Source organism: Gavialis gangeticus, unplaced genomic scaffold (assembly GCF_001723915.1).
Source record: "Gavialis gangeticus isolate Ggan-Ray unplaced genomic scaffold, GavGan_comp1, whole genome shotgun sequence".
Taxonomy (NCBI): domain Eukaryota; kingdom Metazoa; phylum Chordata; order Crocodylia; family Gavialidae; genus Gavialis; species Gavialis gangeticus.
Window position 1 is genome coordinate 127785146 of NW_017729024.1, and position 18573 is coordinate 127803718.

Sequence of the window (18573 nt, forward strand, 5' to 3'; positions counted from 1 at the left end):
ACATAAGGAAGAACTTCTTTACTGTCCGAGCCCACCAGGTTTGGAATAGACTGCCGCTGGAGGTGGTTCAAGCACCTACTTTGAACCCCTTCAAGAGACATTTAGATGTTTATCTTGCTGGGATCCTATGATCCCTGCTGACTTCCTGTCCATGGGCAGGGAGCTAGACTCAATGATCCTCCGGGGTCCCTTCCAGCCCTAGTGTCTATGAATCTATGAATCCTGTTTGGGGTTCACTTTTTGTAGTTTTCAGGGTAGAGACTGCACAATAGGTTGGTCTTCATAATCTTTTAGGTGGTATATGGGGGTCTGCACATGTTTTAATGACTTCATGCACTGTGAAAATCTTATTGGTGAACGTTTGTTCATAACCTCTCTCAAATCTCCCTTTGGTCTCCTTTTCTGGTCTCCTTTTGGTCACTCCCACATGGTCTCCTTTTTTAGACAGAGGCACTGCTTCTTTTATTTTTAAAATATTCCTTGTTCACAGTTTTCCACACCTGCGGAGAGTTTGAGGAGTTCATATCAACAGGTCTGGCACAGATAGATCTGTGAAAGCTGTGGTGATAGCTCTTTATAAACTCTGGTAACACATCAGTGTAGCAAAAGTTATTGTGGGCTGTAAAATACCTCCATATCTTTGATTTTAATGTTCTGTTAAGCCACTCTACCACTGCCACTTTTGCTTCACTATTTATCACAAAATGGTGAATATTATACTGCTTTAATAGTTTGCTTAAAGACTTATTTAAAAATTCTTTCCCCTGATCAGTCTGTAATTTTCAAGGTACATGACCCTCTGTAAAAATGGTCTTAAATGCCTGGGATATTTCACCCCACAACTTATCCTTTAGACTCGTGACCAAGGCATGCTTTGATAATATGCCTATCACTGTTAAGATGTACTTAACTCAGTGGTTGTGTTTGGAAAACTGCTGCATATCCACCAAATCTGCCAACTATTGCACATCCACATCTGAAACAACAGTCTAATAAACAACTTAGTTCTACTAAAAACAGGGCTGTCTGATGGGTATGAAGTCAAACGCAGAATGAGAGAAGAATCTAATAATGGAATACTGACCTACCATGTCAAATTTTATGGCATGGGTCTCTCTCCATCATTGATGAAAGAGGAAGCTTGGATTTGGTTCTGAATCCATCTCTCAATTCTCCTTCTGGTTATGATAGTATGGGTCCATTTCTGGTTATATCTATTCAAATCAGCTGCCTGTACCCCAGGTTAAACCTGAGGTACCACATACTACTCACTGCACCTTGTCACCATGTGGTTTTCCATAATCAAGCAGAAAGCAGATTTATCTTGCTCTTCCTCTTCACAAAGCAACAAACAGCTTTGCCATGGCATGTGCAGCTCAGTCATATGAGCCAGGCATGTACAGCTGACCAGGCAGGCACACAGTCCCATGCTTAGCAGTGTATCAGGCAAGGAGGAGTGGAATGACACCCCACCCTCCAGAAGGCCTTGCAATGGGAGGCACAGCCTTAGGTCTTTGCCTAAGCACTAATCTCTGACATAATAACAGCCTCCTATGGGATGAATGAGCATTGTCTGCATATTTAGAGGCGTAGCAAGCTCCTTTGGTGCCTGGGGGAATGGGGAAATTGTGCTATCCACAGGAGAGTGAGAGAGAAGGAGAAGGGAGAGGAAGAGAGGAAGGGGGAGAGGAATCTTACTTGCTAGGGCGATCCTCACTTGAGTGGCAGCTGCTACTGATGCTGCCATAGCAGCATGGGCTCAAGGCTGCTGCCACTGAGGGGCAGGTAGTGATTTGGGCACCCTGGGAGCTGCTCATGGTGCCTCATTTACCTCCCAACTCCAGAGGCAGGGTTGTGACTCCCATGGCAAGACTTCCCGGGGGAGGGAGGGAGAGCATCATTCATAGTTTTCATAGACATTAGGGCTGGAAGGGACCTCAGAAGATCATTGAGTCCAGCCCCCTGCATCCTCTTTCCCCCAGATATACTTCTAGGCATGGGGCTATGCCTGCCTGGCTCCTATGGCTAGGTACTACCTCCCATATAAGTCTCCTGTGAGGAGGTGGCCATCCCAGTGCTCCCTCTAAGTTGAGACCCAGGACTGGTATATCACTCAGCCAGCCCTAGTTATGCTATTGTCACATCCTATACAGAGATGCTACTTTTCTGAACCCATAATAGCTATGGGCACCTATATGTGAGTGTGGAGGCTGCTCTGATGTGCTGGAATTCCAGCATGTTGAAACAGACTTGATTAATCAAGTCTGCCTGAGTTTGGCAATTACTGCACTCCAGCATTCTCCTCCATCTTATGTATCCATGTCCCCGCGCTTAAAAATGGTGGCAGGGACACATGAACTAAAGCTCAAATGAGATTTAATTCAAGCACCCCCACTGCCATTTTTAACTCCAGGGATGCTGATATACAAGACAGAGGTGCTTTAATTAGAGCAGCTCTCAGAGCCCCTCTAATTAAAGTATCACCCCCCCCCCACCACCACCACCACTCCAGAACACATGTAAAGGTGTCCTATGATTGCAAGGACAGAAAAAATAACTAGAAGGTGTGTGGCAAATTAACTAGCCTGATAAAGCCAAAAAAACATCCAATTAAGATTTAATAAGTAGATCACAAGTGCAAAAAGAAAAGCCTTTTCTGGAATTCTCTACTTTTATGGCTGGCTCCCTACATACTTAACAAATTAGGTCGGGGTGCCACATATATGGTCTCTGGGCCAGATCCAGCTCACAGAGCAATTTTGCCCATTCCATGGGGCTCCCAAAGGGGCTGGGAATTTGGGGGTAGGATGAGCAGGGCATGGCCTGCTACAGAATTCCCAGCTATGAAGCCTTGTCAAGGGTTCACATTGGTGGTGAAGGGGGAATGATAGTTGTGTTAACCCCAACACAGCTGCTCACCCTGCCACCAGGTTCAGATCAGGCCGGTGAAGCTTTTTGCAGTCTAAATCCAGCTTTCAAGGAGCCCTGCATTTTTAATCCAACCTGGGGTACAAGTGAGTTTGACACCCCTGAGTTAGGTGTAAAGAACCCTCAGTTTGTAGATTAGCATGTTGGAGTGATAATTAACTTGGTACAGGCGCCAGCTGGGACACTACAAATAACTGTACCCATTATTTTAGTATTGTTATGCCACCAAAGGCAGTTCTACTTGTAAATTTACTTCATATTTTAGCTGCTGGGGCCTTTTTTATACTAACAAAGACTTGGCCAGTACACATTACTGTGTATCGTGTACAAACAGCTAGCGTGTAAACATGCAAAATAACTGATTTTACAAGCTATTCGGGTAGCATGCTTATCTGCCTAAGAGCAGGATTAAACCTTTGATGTTACATTTTTGGCTTAAAGGATTTTACAGTGTCCTAAGTACTACATGCAGTCATAAAAAAAAAAACGCTTGAAGCCACCTCTGAACTTTCCAGATCAAATATTACAGCCTATAAAGAACCAACCAAGCATTGCACATTGCACTTTGCTGTTAACAATGACAACAAATATTAACGGACAGAACATGTAAATGCAACCAAAAGATTTTACATGCCCAGTTTTCTTGATGCTGTTATTAGCTAAGTTGCTTGGCAAGGCAACACCTACCTTTAAAATTTTTGGAAAAGTCTTATTAAGAGAAAACTGGAAAATAATGGGAGGTATAAACCAAACTGAGTATTAACCACTGAAGATACCCAATAGATTATTGGCACACTTAAGCAAATTAAAAACAAATATTATGCCAGGAATGGGAGAAAACACCACCTTGTTGAAGCTATTGAGGATGATCCCTGCCTTCTGCTCCTGCTGTATGAGGGAACCACTAAATGCCCCTTATCTAGTGATACGTGAAATACTGGAAAACTACTCAGGAGACCTGACAGCAGGCATGCTTCATCAATGCCTGGGCTATGAGGTCCAAGGGGCTTCCTGTAGGTATATGAGGGCAGAGATTTGATGAGATTGTAGCCGTGTGTCTGTGACAGAGAAACAGCAGAAATGCAAAGCAGCACATCAAGAAGGTAAAAAGAAAGACCCAGATAGCACGAGTATAACCTTGAGAAAAATAAGAGCTTTTGGGTAGAGTGCTGGCTGAGGCTTAGAACTAGGAACAGAAACCTGTCTCCTGAAATTTGATTGCTATTCTGTTGAGGGGCTCAGGACCTTATTAATCTTCTTAAACAAATCAGGATTATATCAGATAAATACTCATTTCCATCATTATTTTCTTTTCCTAATGGGAAAAACCTGCAAAACTCTAAATACTGGCTAAGCATTCAGGCCTAAAAGGGTCACTTTATTCTTGCCTTTCTTAATCTAAGAAGTCCAAATAATCATTCTTGTTCTGTTTTAGTTATCTGCTGTTGATGGATTCACACACCACAGATCAGCCCTGAAGCTTGGCATCTAGCTGTAGGGATAAGGCACTGCTATTTTTTTCTAATACATGTTTTATGCTTTTAAATAGTCTCATTTTTGCCCAGCAAGTTACAAGCATTTTCAAAATACACACTCTTAAATATGCAGTTGCTGAAAACAGAAAACCAGGACTTTACTTAGTTTACATCCATTTCCCAGCAAGTTCCAGTATAGCACACAACTTCACCAGGACAGTGTACTGCTGGCCAAGAAGGAGATTTGCAGATTAACCTTAATATTCACAGTGCTTTGATAAAGCATATAATGTTAATGTTTCCCACATTAGGGAGCAAACTTATTTCCACTATTTCTTATTAGTTACCTTATTTTGGTGGGGAACCAATTACCTGTAATTTGAACTCTAAAACATCTTCTCCTGGCTTGATCTTTCCCAGTTCAAGCAAATCAACCAATTGACTTTTCTTCTTTCTACACTTTCTGTTGCTCAGTTGTTGCTCTTTCTCCTGACGATGAGAAAACTGGGAAGAAGGATTCTGATTTATGTTTATTGAATAAAATATATTTGGTGCAAAATTTGTGGGTTCCAAGTTAGCATTAGGTGAGGTCCTATTATTTTGCTGAAGACCAACAGAAGAATTCTCTGTGGATTCTGACACCACTCTTGGTTGCTGTTGTGAAGCTTCATTTCTATTTGCGTAGTTTTGCAGCTTCTTACCAGGCAGAACCTGTTGACAATCAGTGGTTGGCTGATGGATATTATTATTGACAACAATGTTTTGGGCTTCTGAAATATTTAATCTACTGGTTACTGCAATGGGATTTGGAGACTTGCTTCCTTGGACTGCAACTCCTGCGTAATCAATTTTTTCCAGCTGTGAGCACTCTGTTTGAGTAATGCAAACAGGTTCTGAAAGCAATGTTACCATTTCCATAGCATCTGCAGACTTTGATTTTGACATCTTATCAACGGTCCATTCTCTCACCATGTTTTCAGATGCCAAAGCCTGAGCAGAAACCACCTTGCTTCTAATTGCCCTTTCATTTGCTCCTGGCTCGTGCAAGGAGCCATTCTGATATTGGCTGCGTTCCTGAGCTGAAAATCTACTTTCTAAAGAGAGATGTGCTTCCAAACTATTTCCATTAAGCAACCTGACATCAGGCCCCATACTAACTGTAACTACATCAGGATGCACTCTTTTATCAGGAGTGACATACTCTCCGTCATCATTTTCAGTTGAAGGAACTGAGTTTGGTATTTGTTTCTTTGAACCTCCTGAATACGCTTTCTTTGTATTCCTACAGTTTTGTATTTTCTGGCCTAGCTCCTTCTGTTTTTTTGCAACCATCAAAAGACTCTTTTGCCTAGAAGCGAGTTGAACAAGTTGATCCCTCAGTGCTCCTTGTTTAAAAGACTCCACTGAAGCCCTATAGGATAGGAATAAAAAGCACACCACATTTAATTAAGAACACAAAATAAAGAGGTTTTATATATTTATATATTTATATATTATTTATTAATATAGAATTAAATCTATTGAGATTATTTATTTATAGATTGTTTATTTATTAAATGATATATAATGTATGTACATATTCATTTTATATATATATTAAACATGTCTAGAACAGAACTATTTAAAAGCATTCTGCAAAAACTGAACAGCCATTTCATTGTAAATAAAGTTTGAGATTCAAATTACACACCTTATGCATAACAAACTGTATGCAAAAATAACTCTGCTAGGGAGCTCATCATTCTCCCCAGAATCAAAATTTAGATAATATTCTGGTCTTCTATGTAGCATTTATGCATGGAATTGAGAAACCTGAACTATGCAATCCCTTGCCAGTCTTCAGTCCTCTCAGCACCACAAGCCAATCCACAGTTGGTACAGTAATGCCACAGGAATCTCTCTGGACCCTTTCTCTCCCCACATAGTATCATTGTATTCAAAGTCTTCCCCAGCCCAGAATCAGGCACTTCCTTATTCTACAGTGAGCTCTGCATGATCAAACCTAGTGCAGGATGAGGTCTGAGGCTGGAGTATTGACTGTGTGCAATTCTTCAAGTATTTTTATTCTGTAAAATAAATGTTTTCATATTCTTTATCCAAGCCTTTCCTTTCAGAAAATGATAGTGGCTCTGGACATAACTTGTTATGCTATGGTAAATGTGTGCATATATGTATTAATTTTATTTACCAAAAAAATAAAAATTAATTTTATTTACTAAATAACATTACTAAATAAAATCTTCAGTAAGGGAAATAGATTTCAACAGCAAGCTTCAGCTAAGCCACAGTAAATAGCAGTAAGTGAAACCATTATATTTTAAATTATAAAGAATATCCTAACAATAACCTTGAGAAAGAATTCACATGGTTCATTATTTGTAAATGCATTTATCAAATTATCTGTCCTTTCACAATAATCTAGTCTTTTCAATATGTAAGTGAAACATTATTTTGTTAAAGTATTCCAATTAATTATCAGAAAATCTTTCAAAATTCATTAAAAGAAATTATGCAGGCAATTTATTATCTGACCTAATTTTCAAGCAGTTTTATCTAAACAAGCTCACACTGGTACCTTTGCAAGCTATCAACAAAATGCTGCTATAGTTCATAACAGTACTAAAAGCTGGGTCCTTGTCTAAAGTTAAAAGTTTTATCAGTATTACTCTGGTAAAAACCTTAGGGTAAACATATATATACACCAGATTATGGGAGCCATATTTTGATATAGTTATTTCATTTCCTACACTAGAATCAGTTCTACTGAGATAAATATATTTATACTAGTATATCTGTATTCACACAAATGATACAGTATAGTCAAAACAGAAAAACATCTTACTCTCAATAGTGCCTAAAAAACTACCACGAAAAGAAGATACTGCAAATATGCAAAATACTATACTTAAAATATGCAAAATACTATACTAATGAGACTTTTTAACGTCTTTAGGATAAAAATAATAGAAATGCATAAAAAATTATTAGTTCACACATAAAGGGTGGATCAATTAGTTAAATAAGTTAAAAATAGAAAGCTAGAATATAAATAATAAATTGAAAACACAAACTTGCATGCAACTCATTATTCTTGAAAAATAAACACTGAACATTTGCAATATCTCAAAAATATTTATCAGTTCAGTTTCACAGAGCAGTTTCATTTACCACATTCAAAAGTCATTCGATAAGTTTGAATAAATGCTAAATAGATTATGCTGAAATTACTAGCCTTTTAATCTACTGATTGGCTTGTTCACAAAGATGATTTTAGAATGTTAACTCCTCTTGATATAAAACCTAATTTTTCTAATGATCTGCCTTATCAAGAAGAGGTTAAATAAGCATCAGTTAGGGAGGATTTAGACACAACATTTCTACATTCACGCAGGTTTTGGACCAGATGACCCTTATGGTCCCTTCCAGCCTTACAATTCTATGAGTCTGGGAGCAATCTAAATACCCTATCTCATCTGATATGCCAGAGGAATGATCTTCTATGAGATGAAGAGTGATCTTGTGGTCTAGGAACTGACTAGACTCAGGTTACCTGAATGCAGTCCTTGGTGTCACAGAATTCCTCTGCAGTCTTGAGAAAGCCATCTAGGACTTGTCCCCCATGCAGACCCCAAGCCTGTCATTGAGCTGTACATCCTGCTACTTACTCCTGCTCAGTGTGCACCATAGCCCAGAAATTCAGATGTCTAGACAGCATAAAGCAGCCATGAGCATATCCCCACCCATGCCATTCTCAGCCTCTCCATTTTTTGAGAGCTTCTTGGCATGTGGCATTAATCTTCCTCCATTCCCAATATTTTGTTCGTGCTCCTTCTCCTGCTCTGTTTATCTTTTCATGCAGAATGCTTCTGGCAAAGGGGCCATTTCTCATGATGTATTTGTACAAATATTTTATCAGCAAGTGCTGGCCAAACCTTAAAAATTTCCCTAGGCATAAACTCTCACTGAAATCAACTGAAGCCAATAGGAATAGTCGTTGACAAAAGACAGAATAAAGATCACAAAGTTCTGCCTCCATGTTGCAATGGGGCCAAGTCAGAGCTCTAGGCCCACCCAGTCTCAATCAGGGAAGCAGGGTAATTCATCCCCTAAAACTGAATGGGAATAAGTGCCAGTTGCAGCAAGCCTGGATCAGTGCCTTGGTCCCAGCTGATCCTAGTGGGGCAATCATAGCAGCCAGTCCCTTAAGGCCACAGGCAACAGGCCCCACTCACTCTAGCCTTTACAGGCCCGACCTAGGTACTCATTTTTGGCCCCCGTGTGCTTCCTTGCTTCACCTACTGGATCACTGGTTTAGCTCCTGACTTTGGCTTTGACTACTGGTTTCAGTTCTGACTTCCAGCAAATCCTGACCCCAACCTTGGGCTCCTGATTTTGGCATATTCTGGGTCTGGTCTTGACTCCTGATTCTGGTTCCAACTCCTGGCATATCCTGACTCTGACTTTAGCTTCCGATTCCAGTTCTGGCTGTGGTATCTCTGCACCCCCAGCTCTCTAAAAACCCAGCCCTGAACTTGGCCTATCTGTCAGGTCACCACCCCCAACTACTCATGCCCTGGTCCCTAACATATTACTGTTTGCTTACCGCTCTACAAAGATCCACCAATGTTACTTTTTAAAGTAGTCATCATCATCACCACAACCTTTTTATGAATGCATGACTTACATTCCACATACCTGTATTTTTTAGCAAGCATGTCTCTTTCTGTTTTCTGTTTTGCAAGCATTCCATTCAATGTATCTTGTATCTGAGACAGCCTCTGAATATACATTTCTGTGCAACATTTTAACATAGCCAAAATGTTAATTAAAATGAGAACTAGGAAATAATTATAATCGTTACAGTTTTTAATGCAGCAAGTGCAAAGCTGGAAAATGAAAATATTGTTACGGCGCTAAGCAGTACTATCGTGCACATTAGGAGTCATAACGTATGAGCACTCAAGATGAAATTCTCCAAAAAGTGAAGTTCAATTTAAATTAAACTTTAACTTAAATGTAAATAACTTGAATACTGAAAGTAAGGAAGCACAATAGCAACATGCAGACAGTCATTAAAGGGACTCTCTAGGGGGATTTAAACCCGTGGTTATAAGGGATCCAGTTACTTTAAACTTGATGCTTCCATAACTCATGACATCTGGGTGATTCCTGAAGCACAGCACTGGGGAAGGAATGTAATCCAGGTGTTTCACATAATTCTGTAGCACAACTTCTGAGCTATAAAAAGTCATTCAGGTATTTCAAATTAAAACATTATGGGCCAAACCTTCAGCTGGTATAAATCAGCACTGACTTACACCAGCTGAAATTCTAGCCCTTCATAACATGAGTCGACTCATATATATGACCTTTAGGTCATACACACACAGACATGGATGGCTCACTAATTTCCATGAAAGCTTCAAAAAAATTACTACTGAACAGAGACCATTCTTTGGAAAACTTCAGCTCAGACTTCAGCTTTTCAGTGCTGGTAAAGTAATCAGTATAGAGACATTTCTGCACTGTAATGTATATTATTGTATTAGCTACTTTTTCAAATGGATTCAGCCTGCTCAGTTGTTTTAGATATGTGGCACCTACTTCAGATACAGAAATCTTTTTAAAAAATCCCATCTTCCTTATTCTATCAAGAATGCAGAAGCAAGAATTTGATACATTGACTATTTTATGAATTACATGAATAGACTGGATTTCATTACTTCAAGTAATGTGATTTAAAAATAAATGTATACTAGTCATACTAGAGTAATTTCACATAAAGTATTAAAATATATACAGTATATGAAAGAGCAAAAGAGAAAAATAGATTAAAAATTGACCCAATTTGCTAACTATCTCCCTGTGCTCCTCTTATTTACAAGTTAAAATGATCCTATTAGATGCTCTCTTTTCCTTGGTCTACAGTACAACATAAAAATGATAGGTTTAAACTGGTTCAGATTCAATAATATCTCAGGCACGGTCACCAACAAGTCCCTATGGATGCTAATACGACAATTTGATAAACAAATATAATCAAACCCATTAGCAAACAGGAAGTACAAAATTTTCATTTCTATCAGCCATTACATCTGAAAATGGAGCATTGCAAGATTAAAATAGAAAACTACAGGAAGATGGCTTTCTTATGTTACCCGGTATATTTAGTCATTAAAATAAGAAAGGTGTCAAAATACTATACTTATTAAAGTGACAGACTCATACTTCTGGTAAGAGCTGGGTATACAGCATTTAACTGCCTTGTAAATTTATCTTCATGATAAAGTTCCTCTATATTGATGATGATACTTATACCTCCTTCTGAGTAACAACCACAATTTAGGTTAGTAAAAGCCAAATTATTCAGTTATTTTGTCACTAAGGACTGAATAAAGACCACCATACTCATTTATTTTATGACCTTGATCAGGGGAAGCCTGGTACTCCTTATTTTCTCATTTTATAAAATTGAGCAGATCTTTGTTTCAGCCTTATCATGAAGCTTTCCTGGTTTTACAAGCACATGAAAAATTGATAATTTTCAGCAGCAGTTCTCAACTTTTCTTTTCTATATTCAATGTGGATTCACCTTTTCTGAAAAAATGGACTTTTACAGATTACTGATACATTTTTACATAATCGCACACCTTTTTTATTAATCCCTTTTTTCTGTATGGCTGTATGAATTTTACATGCCACATGTTTTTTAAAGGATGCAGCAGAAATTGTAAGCTTTCAAATTTAGTTACTTTTGAAGACATTACGCTATAATCAGTTTGGATTTACACTGGCTACTGCTACTGCAAACACAAATAATAGGTCCCTACAACGGAAATCACATCAGGAAGGGCTGCAGCAATAGAAAACAACTATCCTGCCCCTTCTGTTGAGGAGTAGAATGATTATTTGATAAGTCATATATGCCTGCAACTGGACTGTATTGGCTTTGAACGGTACATGACAAGCGAGGCAGGGAGCATCCATTAATGAAGAGCAATCCTGAATCAGTCTCTGCCAGCTGAGCTCCTGTGGAACCCAGGCAATAGCTCAAAACTGTCTTGAATAGCAACAGAAATGTTGAGGCGCTAGGAGTTGTATCCATCAGATGTGTTCTCTTAAGAATAATCTGAATCAGAGTCCAAGACCCCCCTCCAAGTTCTAATATATATAAAGGCCATGTCATATACAGCATTCTTCCTGATACATTTCTTTCTCCTTCTTTCCATTTTTTCACAGGTACCCCCCACAACTATAATTACACTACAATGAAATGGTTGCATTCCATTCTTCAGATCCATGCACAGTTTTTCTTGGCTATGGAGGGGCTCTGAAAAGCCCATACCGAATCATGAATAAGACACTTGCATTATTGAGCATTGTGTGGTAACTGTTGTAGGCTGTTGCTCTTATTGACTTATTAGTTCTTCTCTGCCCATCTTGCTCTGCTCAGACTAAATTGGCATTATCTTTATGCCAACAAATAGCCTGTTTCCCTTTTTATTCTTATACATATCCCAGATAATGATCAGAAGTACCCCTGAAAAATACATATACCCAAACATGAGAACAAATCTACTTCTCAAATTCAGTTTTCTATACGGATGTATTAAAGTTCTTTACTTAGAATAATGATCATAGATATTAGAACAATAATGGAAACTGAAATTGAATTCACATTTACCTGCATCTTTGGGGGTTCTTAATTCAAAAAGTAGCAGTTTTTTCTGCTTCTCTTCTATATCTTGTAATACAGTAATAATGGACTCATGCTATCAAATACAAAACATATTATAAAAGGTAGAGAGACAAAGTTTCATGCATTCTACAAACAAACTGAATCTAAATTCTGAGACAATATACTTGGCTTTCAAAGCACCTTGGTGCAGTTAATTCAGTTAAATAAAAACAAGAGACTTAATTAAATCTGACAATGAACAGCATCATCAGTACAGCAGCCTATGGTGTTTATTTTAATATTAAATTAAACTTATTTAACACTGTTTCCATATTTTCCATTCTTGATATGCCAAAGATATTTATATTGGTAATACCTAACTGCATCAGAGAACCTGTCAGGTACAAAGCAGGGGATTTTGGCAACTGGGCAGGGGCCATTTAGGTATTTTGGGATCTGTAGAGAAGAATGGTGAGGCAGATTTGGGATCATGGGATGAACACATTTGGTGGATATTTCTTCTAGAATGATACACAGTGAAATAGTTAACACTGAGCACATCTACACATGCAATTATTGCTCCCAGGTGCAACATTTGCATGTGTGCCTGGGACCATAGTACAGTGAGCTGGGTTGGAGCAACCCCAGCTGGCAGGGGCCCAGAGGCTCAGCCTGCCAGCCAAGGGCTGTTTCAGCTTGACTCAATATGCTAGCTGGCAGGCAGCTCCTGCACTGAAGCACCTTCATGCCCCAGCCAGCCACATCAGTGTCTACGCGTTTAGTGCTGCAGAGTAAAAAGCTCCCCAGCAGTGTAGTACTTGTAAATAATAGTTTATTAATTTAGTCCAGCCTAATAACCCTACACATGTAGAAGCCAAGACATTTACTGCACAGTTAATTAGTCAACTCAGTAGTAAACATCTCATGTAGATGCACCCACTGACTTGGAGCCATTTGAAGAATACCAAATCCCTTTACATTTGCTTAGTGTTTTCAAGGTTTTCTTTGTGGCCATATGTGCTAAAACTTTTTTAATAACATTGTTTTGGGTGGGGGCAAAATGAAGGGAATTTTCCACAGCAATTTTTGCTGCCATAGCATGTCTGTGACCCGAAGTAGAGACAGTTTGCTGTTGTTGGAGCTGCTGTAGACTCATGAATTCTCCCTGTAAAGGACCTAGGTCAAAATAATTTTGGCTGCCTGTAGATGTTAAAAAACAAAAAACCCCCAACCCCCCCCCCAACACTTTCCAGAAGAAGCAGCACATTATTTCAACCCCGCTCTGCAGTGTCTGTAGAAATCAGGTGCTTCAGCAGGGCTTTTTTTGGCACTTTTAGCTAAAGCTGATTAAATCAGTCATTAGCTAAGAGTGCCAAAAAAGCCCCATTAAAGTGCCCAATCTTTACAGACATTGGGCAAGCCAGGTCCAGCTAAGGTGCTGCCTCTTCTGGACATGCATGGGGCTTGGCATGGGAACACACCACGTTTCAAGTGCCATTTTCTTTTTTGAGGTTTTTTGCTTTTTGGTTTTTTTTGGTTTTTAATGTCTGCACGCAGCAGATTTTCTAATAATTCATGTTTTTTCAACCATCAAAATATAAATGTCTCCAATTAACATGTTGTTATCAAGTTAAGTCATTTCTGTCCATGGGGCCACTTTGGAAATACTGGCAAGAGGCTTTCATGGATCCTGGCACATTTGTACATTTGTATAAATGACACGGTATATTTGCACAAGAAGTCCAGATGGAGAAGACTCATGACCAAAAGAAAAGGAAGCATAACACACAAATGAACTTATCCAGTGTGTAACACTTGGATCGTAACATAAACTACAAGGATATTTTACCTGGTAAAAATACATACAAAACAGAAAATGACTGCACTCTAAAACACTGTAACAAACTTCTTATATTATTATTATACTTACTGTAACAGGAAGCCAGAAGCTGCTGTTATAAAACGGAATCAGACTAATTGTAAGGGCCGCTGGGCAAGTAAACAAGTGGGCAAGACAAGATATGCTAGCCACATAGCAGGTGGCAGGGTGGAAGAAAGGAGCCACCGATTAGTCCATAATCAGAATAACTAACCCCCCCGGGGGCCAGGGAGTAATGGTCTGCAGGTGATAATGGAAAGAGTGAGATAAGGTCTTGCTTCAAAGCAGAGGAGGTGGCAAATGATCAGAAAGCAAAGCAATGCACAGCCACAAGAGAAATCTCTGTGGAGGAACTGAGCCCTCTCACAAGAAGAGGGAAAAAGAGGGTGTACTGAGGGAACTGGACTTTCAGGAGCAGAGCAATATGAAGCTCAGGGGTGGATTACTGGAGCAGGCTTCATTTGCCTGACCCAGCACCGTATGAGTTAGAGACAGCATATCCTTTTTTCCTTTGTGTCCCAAGGTGGGGTATGTTGTGTTAAAGTGGGGGCTTATTTCATTTTGTTTTCCCACTGGAGGACCAGGAAGAGACTAGCAAGGGGAGGCTTGGAGGCCCCAGTTGCGCCAGAGAAGCATGGAGAGTTTTGAGTCTGCCAGGGCAGGCCCAAGCTGCAAAAATGGCTAGAGGAGGAAGGAGCCAGGGCCAGAGATTCAGGGAAGGGGCCCAGCACCCAAAAGGGACAAGACCTGAAGAGATATAGGTCTGAAGAACCAAGAGATTGGACTTGGGGCCAAAAGCCCATTGAAATAACCAATTATTGGCACCTGCGAGGCTTGTGTGTGGCTGTAGGGGCAGTTGGAAGCTATGAATACAGCCTTTAAGGCTAGGGACAGACATTCAAAAAGCCTGAGCCTGAATTGATTCAATCTTTGCAGGTTAGTCTAACTTGGCTAGGCTGAACTGCTTTGTAACCAGACAAACATTCTCTCTGGACTGAGGAAATTCAGGCACATGCCTGCAGTGGCTCAGGCTAGAAGCCAGGGAGCACTAGAGCAGCCCTCACTTCCCTTGCATTTTGCTGAGCTGAGGGGGGCATGGCCAAGTCCTGGCAGGACATTCTGATTAGGGAAGTCTGCCTGCACCATCCCAGGCTTTTCCCCACTCACAGCTCAAGGGGTGGGAGTGTTGCCGGACCCCAGCTCCCTGCTAGCACTCTGAGGAAAGGGGGGAGAGTGCAGTGCATGCATCTGTTTATGATATGGAGCTCTTCAATCTCCCTTCCTGCTAATTTAAACTGTCTGCAGCAATCTGACAGGCGAGCAAGCCAGCAGGGTCTGATAACAGCGTTTATCACCCCATCAGCAAAACTCTCTCCATTAGTTCAAACTCTTCTTAAACAGCTTACCAGCTGACCTACTGATTAGCTCCAAACAGCCCTAAGTGGTCGCTGTTCTGTCTGCCTGTCCCAGTGAAACAGGAGACACACACACATCTGCATTAGCTAGCATATCACATGCCTAGGGTCTGTGGACTGGGGTCCCTGCTGTGGGAGATGGGAGGGAGGGAGGGAGGGAGGATTTCCAACTTGAGCAGTGGCTAGTGGGGGAGGGGGAGATAGTGCAGGGAGAAGCCAGGCGGATCCTGCTGTGCCTGCAAGTTTCTGCTGGAGTTCCAGCTAGGGAGAGTCCCACCCAGCCGAGAGGGCATGCTGGGATGCTAGGGGTGTCTGATTTATCTTAAACCAGCAAAGGATCTGGGACAGACATTGCATAAACCGGTTTGAGCCAAATCAGTTAAGTCTGATACTACATTCAACCAGGTTTATCGCAAACCAGTTTCAGCCATCTTCAACCTGGTTTATGTGCACTGAACATCTGTTCTGTTACAGGTTTAAGCCAGTTTCTGATCACTTAAACCGGTTATGTGTAATGTCTGTCCCTATTCTAAGGCACTGAGTGTTAAGAAAAAAAGAGTGGTAGGACCTAGACCAGTAAGTCCCCTGAGGTCCTAGGCAGCCTCTCAGCATTTTTTAGAAACAGCAAAGGCATGGCAGATGAATGGACAAGGACCCAGGGACCACATAGGCAGGAATGGAGGATCAGAGGAGTGTGCTAATTCGACACCCAACCTCATCCTGCTACACTTACCATATCATGTTTCTCTCTAGACTTATCATGGTGCAAAATCAAAGGTTCATCAGCCATTTTACAGCAATCATAACAACTCCGTGGTGATCTTCTTGATCTAGAAGGAGGTATATCTTTCCCCCCACAATTAATAAAACAGAAATATAATTTTAAAATATGAAATATATATAAAATCACAATAATGTCTAATGGTCAATTATACAGATTACAAAGAAATAAAGCAGACCACAGTGTAAAGAAAAAATCTTCTATATGTAAAAAAGATTAAATCAATTTCCATTATGGAGACTGTATAAAGTCTAACTAAAATATTCCTATATTGTCTACTAAAACTACAAGGTTTATATGAGGGGAGAATATGGATGATCAATAAATTTGAAAGAGACAGATACATCTGTTCAGAAACTCTACTAACTCTAACAATAAAAGATTAATTTAATATATTTTATATTTTTATTATAAATAAATAATCACCAAAGAATTTCTACAGCTAGAAAGAAAGTCTGTCCCTGATATGAAAAAATCAGCATCTGCAAACCTGCAGTATTTTGAGGTACATTTGTTTCCTCAAGACTAGGATATAAATCTGCAAAACAACATTATGAAACAGACAACATACCAGTAACCTCAGTTGCTTTCTGAGCAATGCTAGTGTCAGCAGCACCATAAGATTTAAGCAGTTCCTTCATTTTATCACTACAGGCTTTATCCAAAGCAGTGTTCCCATCACTGTCTTTCTCATTAGGGTTTGCTCCATGTTGTAGTAGAATGCTGACTGCCTATAATATACTAATTTATTATTATCATCAGCATTATAGTTCTCCTAAAATGTGTTACATGATACACAGATAAAAAATGAGGGTGCACTTCTTGCTGTGATGAGTTAACTGTTTAACAATACTAGGGCTGGCGAACTGGTTAATTGACCAGTCAAATATTGTCTACTGACCAGACAATGGACTGCATATTTTTGACTGGTCAAAGTTTAGAGCAATTTTACAACAAAAAAACCCTACATTTTGGTAGTTTTCTTGACAGAAATAGGATTTTTTTTATTGCTTTCTAACATTTCTTAATGGAAAATTTGTGTTTTTCCTGTATATAATTCGGACCTATTGGCATTTGTTTTACAATTTTTGATGGATATTTCACCTGTCGATCGACAAAAGTTTATTCGACTAGTCCAGCGATGGGCAAAATATCCCAAGGGCTGCATCCAGGCTGCCCAGCCATTCTATCTGGGCTGCAGGACCCCTAAAAATTTTGAAAATATTTATCTGACCCTGGCTGCCTGCCAAAGACGACAGGAGTCAGGGGCAGAACAACCCAGGGGGAGCCAGCAGCAGGAAGCAGGAGCCCAGCCCCGCCCCACTCCCAGCCATTTCACAGCTTCCTGCCCTCACCCCGCTCCAGCACCAAGTGGTTCCAGGCTGCATGGCTGGATCAGGGGGCATGGGGCCCAACCAGTACGGGGGTGTGTGCGTGCATGCAGGCAGGGCCAGAAAGTGTGTATGAGTAGGCAGGGGCTCTGTGTGTGTATGTGTGTGTGCATGCAGGCAGGGGTAGTGTGTATGTGTGTGCGCATGCAGGCAGGGGCAGTGTGTATGTGTGTGCTTGTGTGTGTGTATCTGCGTGTGCAGGCAGGGGCAGTGTGTGTACGTGTAGGCAGGGGCAGTATGTGTATCTGCGTGTAGGCAGGGTTAGTGTGTGTGTGTAGGAAGGGGGAAAGTGTGTGTGTGTGTGTAGGCAGAGGCAGCAACAGCATGTGTGTGTTTTCATAGGGTGAGTTCCACACACACACCGCATGATACACATGCACCCACACCCCCCCTCGCACTACCACACATGCAGACCCCCACATCCACACCCCTTACACACCCCTGCCACCCTTCCCCCACACACAACCTCCCACAAACCCCATACCCACACACACCCCACATACCCACACACCCACAGCCACCCACAAACCTATACCCACCCCCCCACAATATACAAGTGTAAGACTTCATTTCAAGCTATTGTGCAATCACCTCTATGTATATATTACACAAACACATGTAAATGAGGAGAAAAATATTTTTTGAAATCAAATTAATGAATGTTTTAGATGTTCACTTTTTCTAATATAATTTGGTATTTTTCTGGTTCCAAGATGGCAAAACCCCTTGCTGAAAGGAGTACTTCCGAGAGCAAAGGTCAGGGGTTAGAGGGTGTGACTTCTGGTCCCAAGATGGTGGGGGTGGGGCACCTGTCATGACCAGGGGGTGGCGCACCTGTCATGGGGTTGGGCTATACATGCAGCCCTTGACAGCTTGCCAAAACTCAGTAAGTGGCCCTCCTTCTGAAATAATTGTCCACCAGTGGACTAGTCAAATACCCAACCCTAAACAAGATAAAGCAAAATACAACGAGAAAGAGAGAAAGACCCAAGCAAGTATCACTAGCACATATCTACTTAGTTTTAA

At 40.6% G+C, this 18573-nt stretch overlaps 1 protein-coding gene across 1 annotated transcript in view; it reads right to left on the reverse strand.

Moving 5' to 3' along the window:
• Window positions 1-18573, reverse strand: part of LOC109298112 (putative ankyrin repeat domain-containing protein 31) — a 91080-nt gene that overhangs the window by 36707 nt on the left and 35800 nt on the right. The window contains exons 5-7 of the mRNA XM_019518244.1: window positions 12088-12175; window positions 9099-9195; window positions 4776-5814 (exon numbers count right to left, since the gene is read on the reverse strand). Coding sequence (XP_019373789.1) covers window positions 4776-5814; window positions 9099-9195; window positions 12088-12175 — 1224 coding nt within the window. The remainder of the gene's footprint in view (window positions 1-4775; window positions 5815-9098; window positions 9196-12087; window positions 12176-18573) is intronic.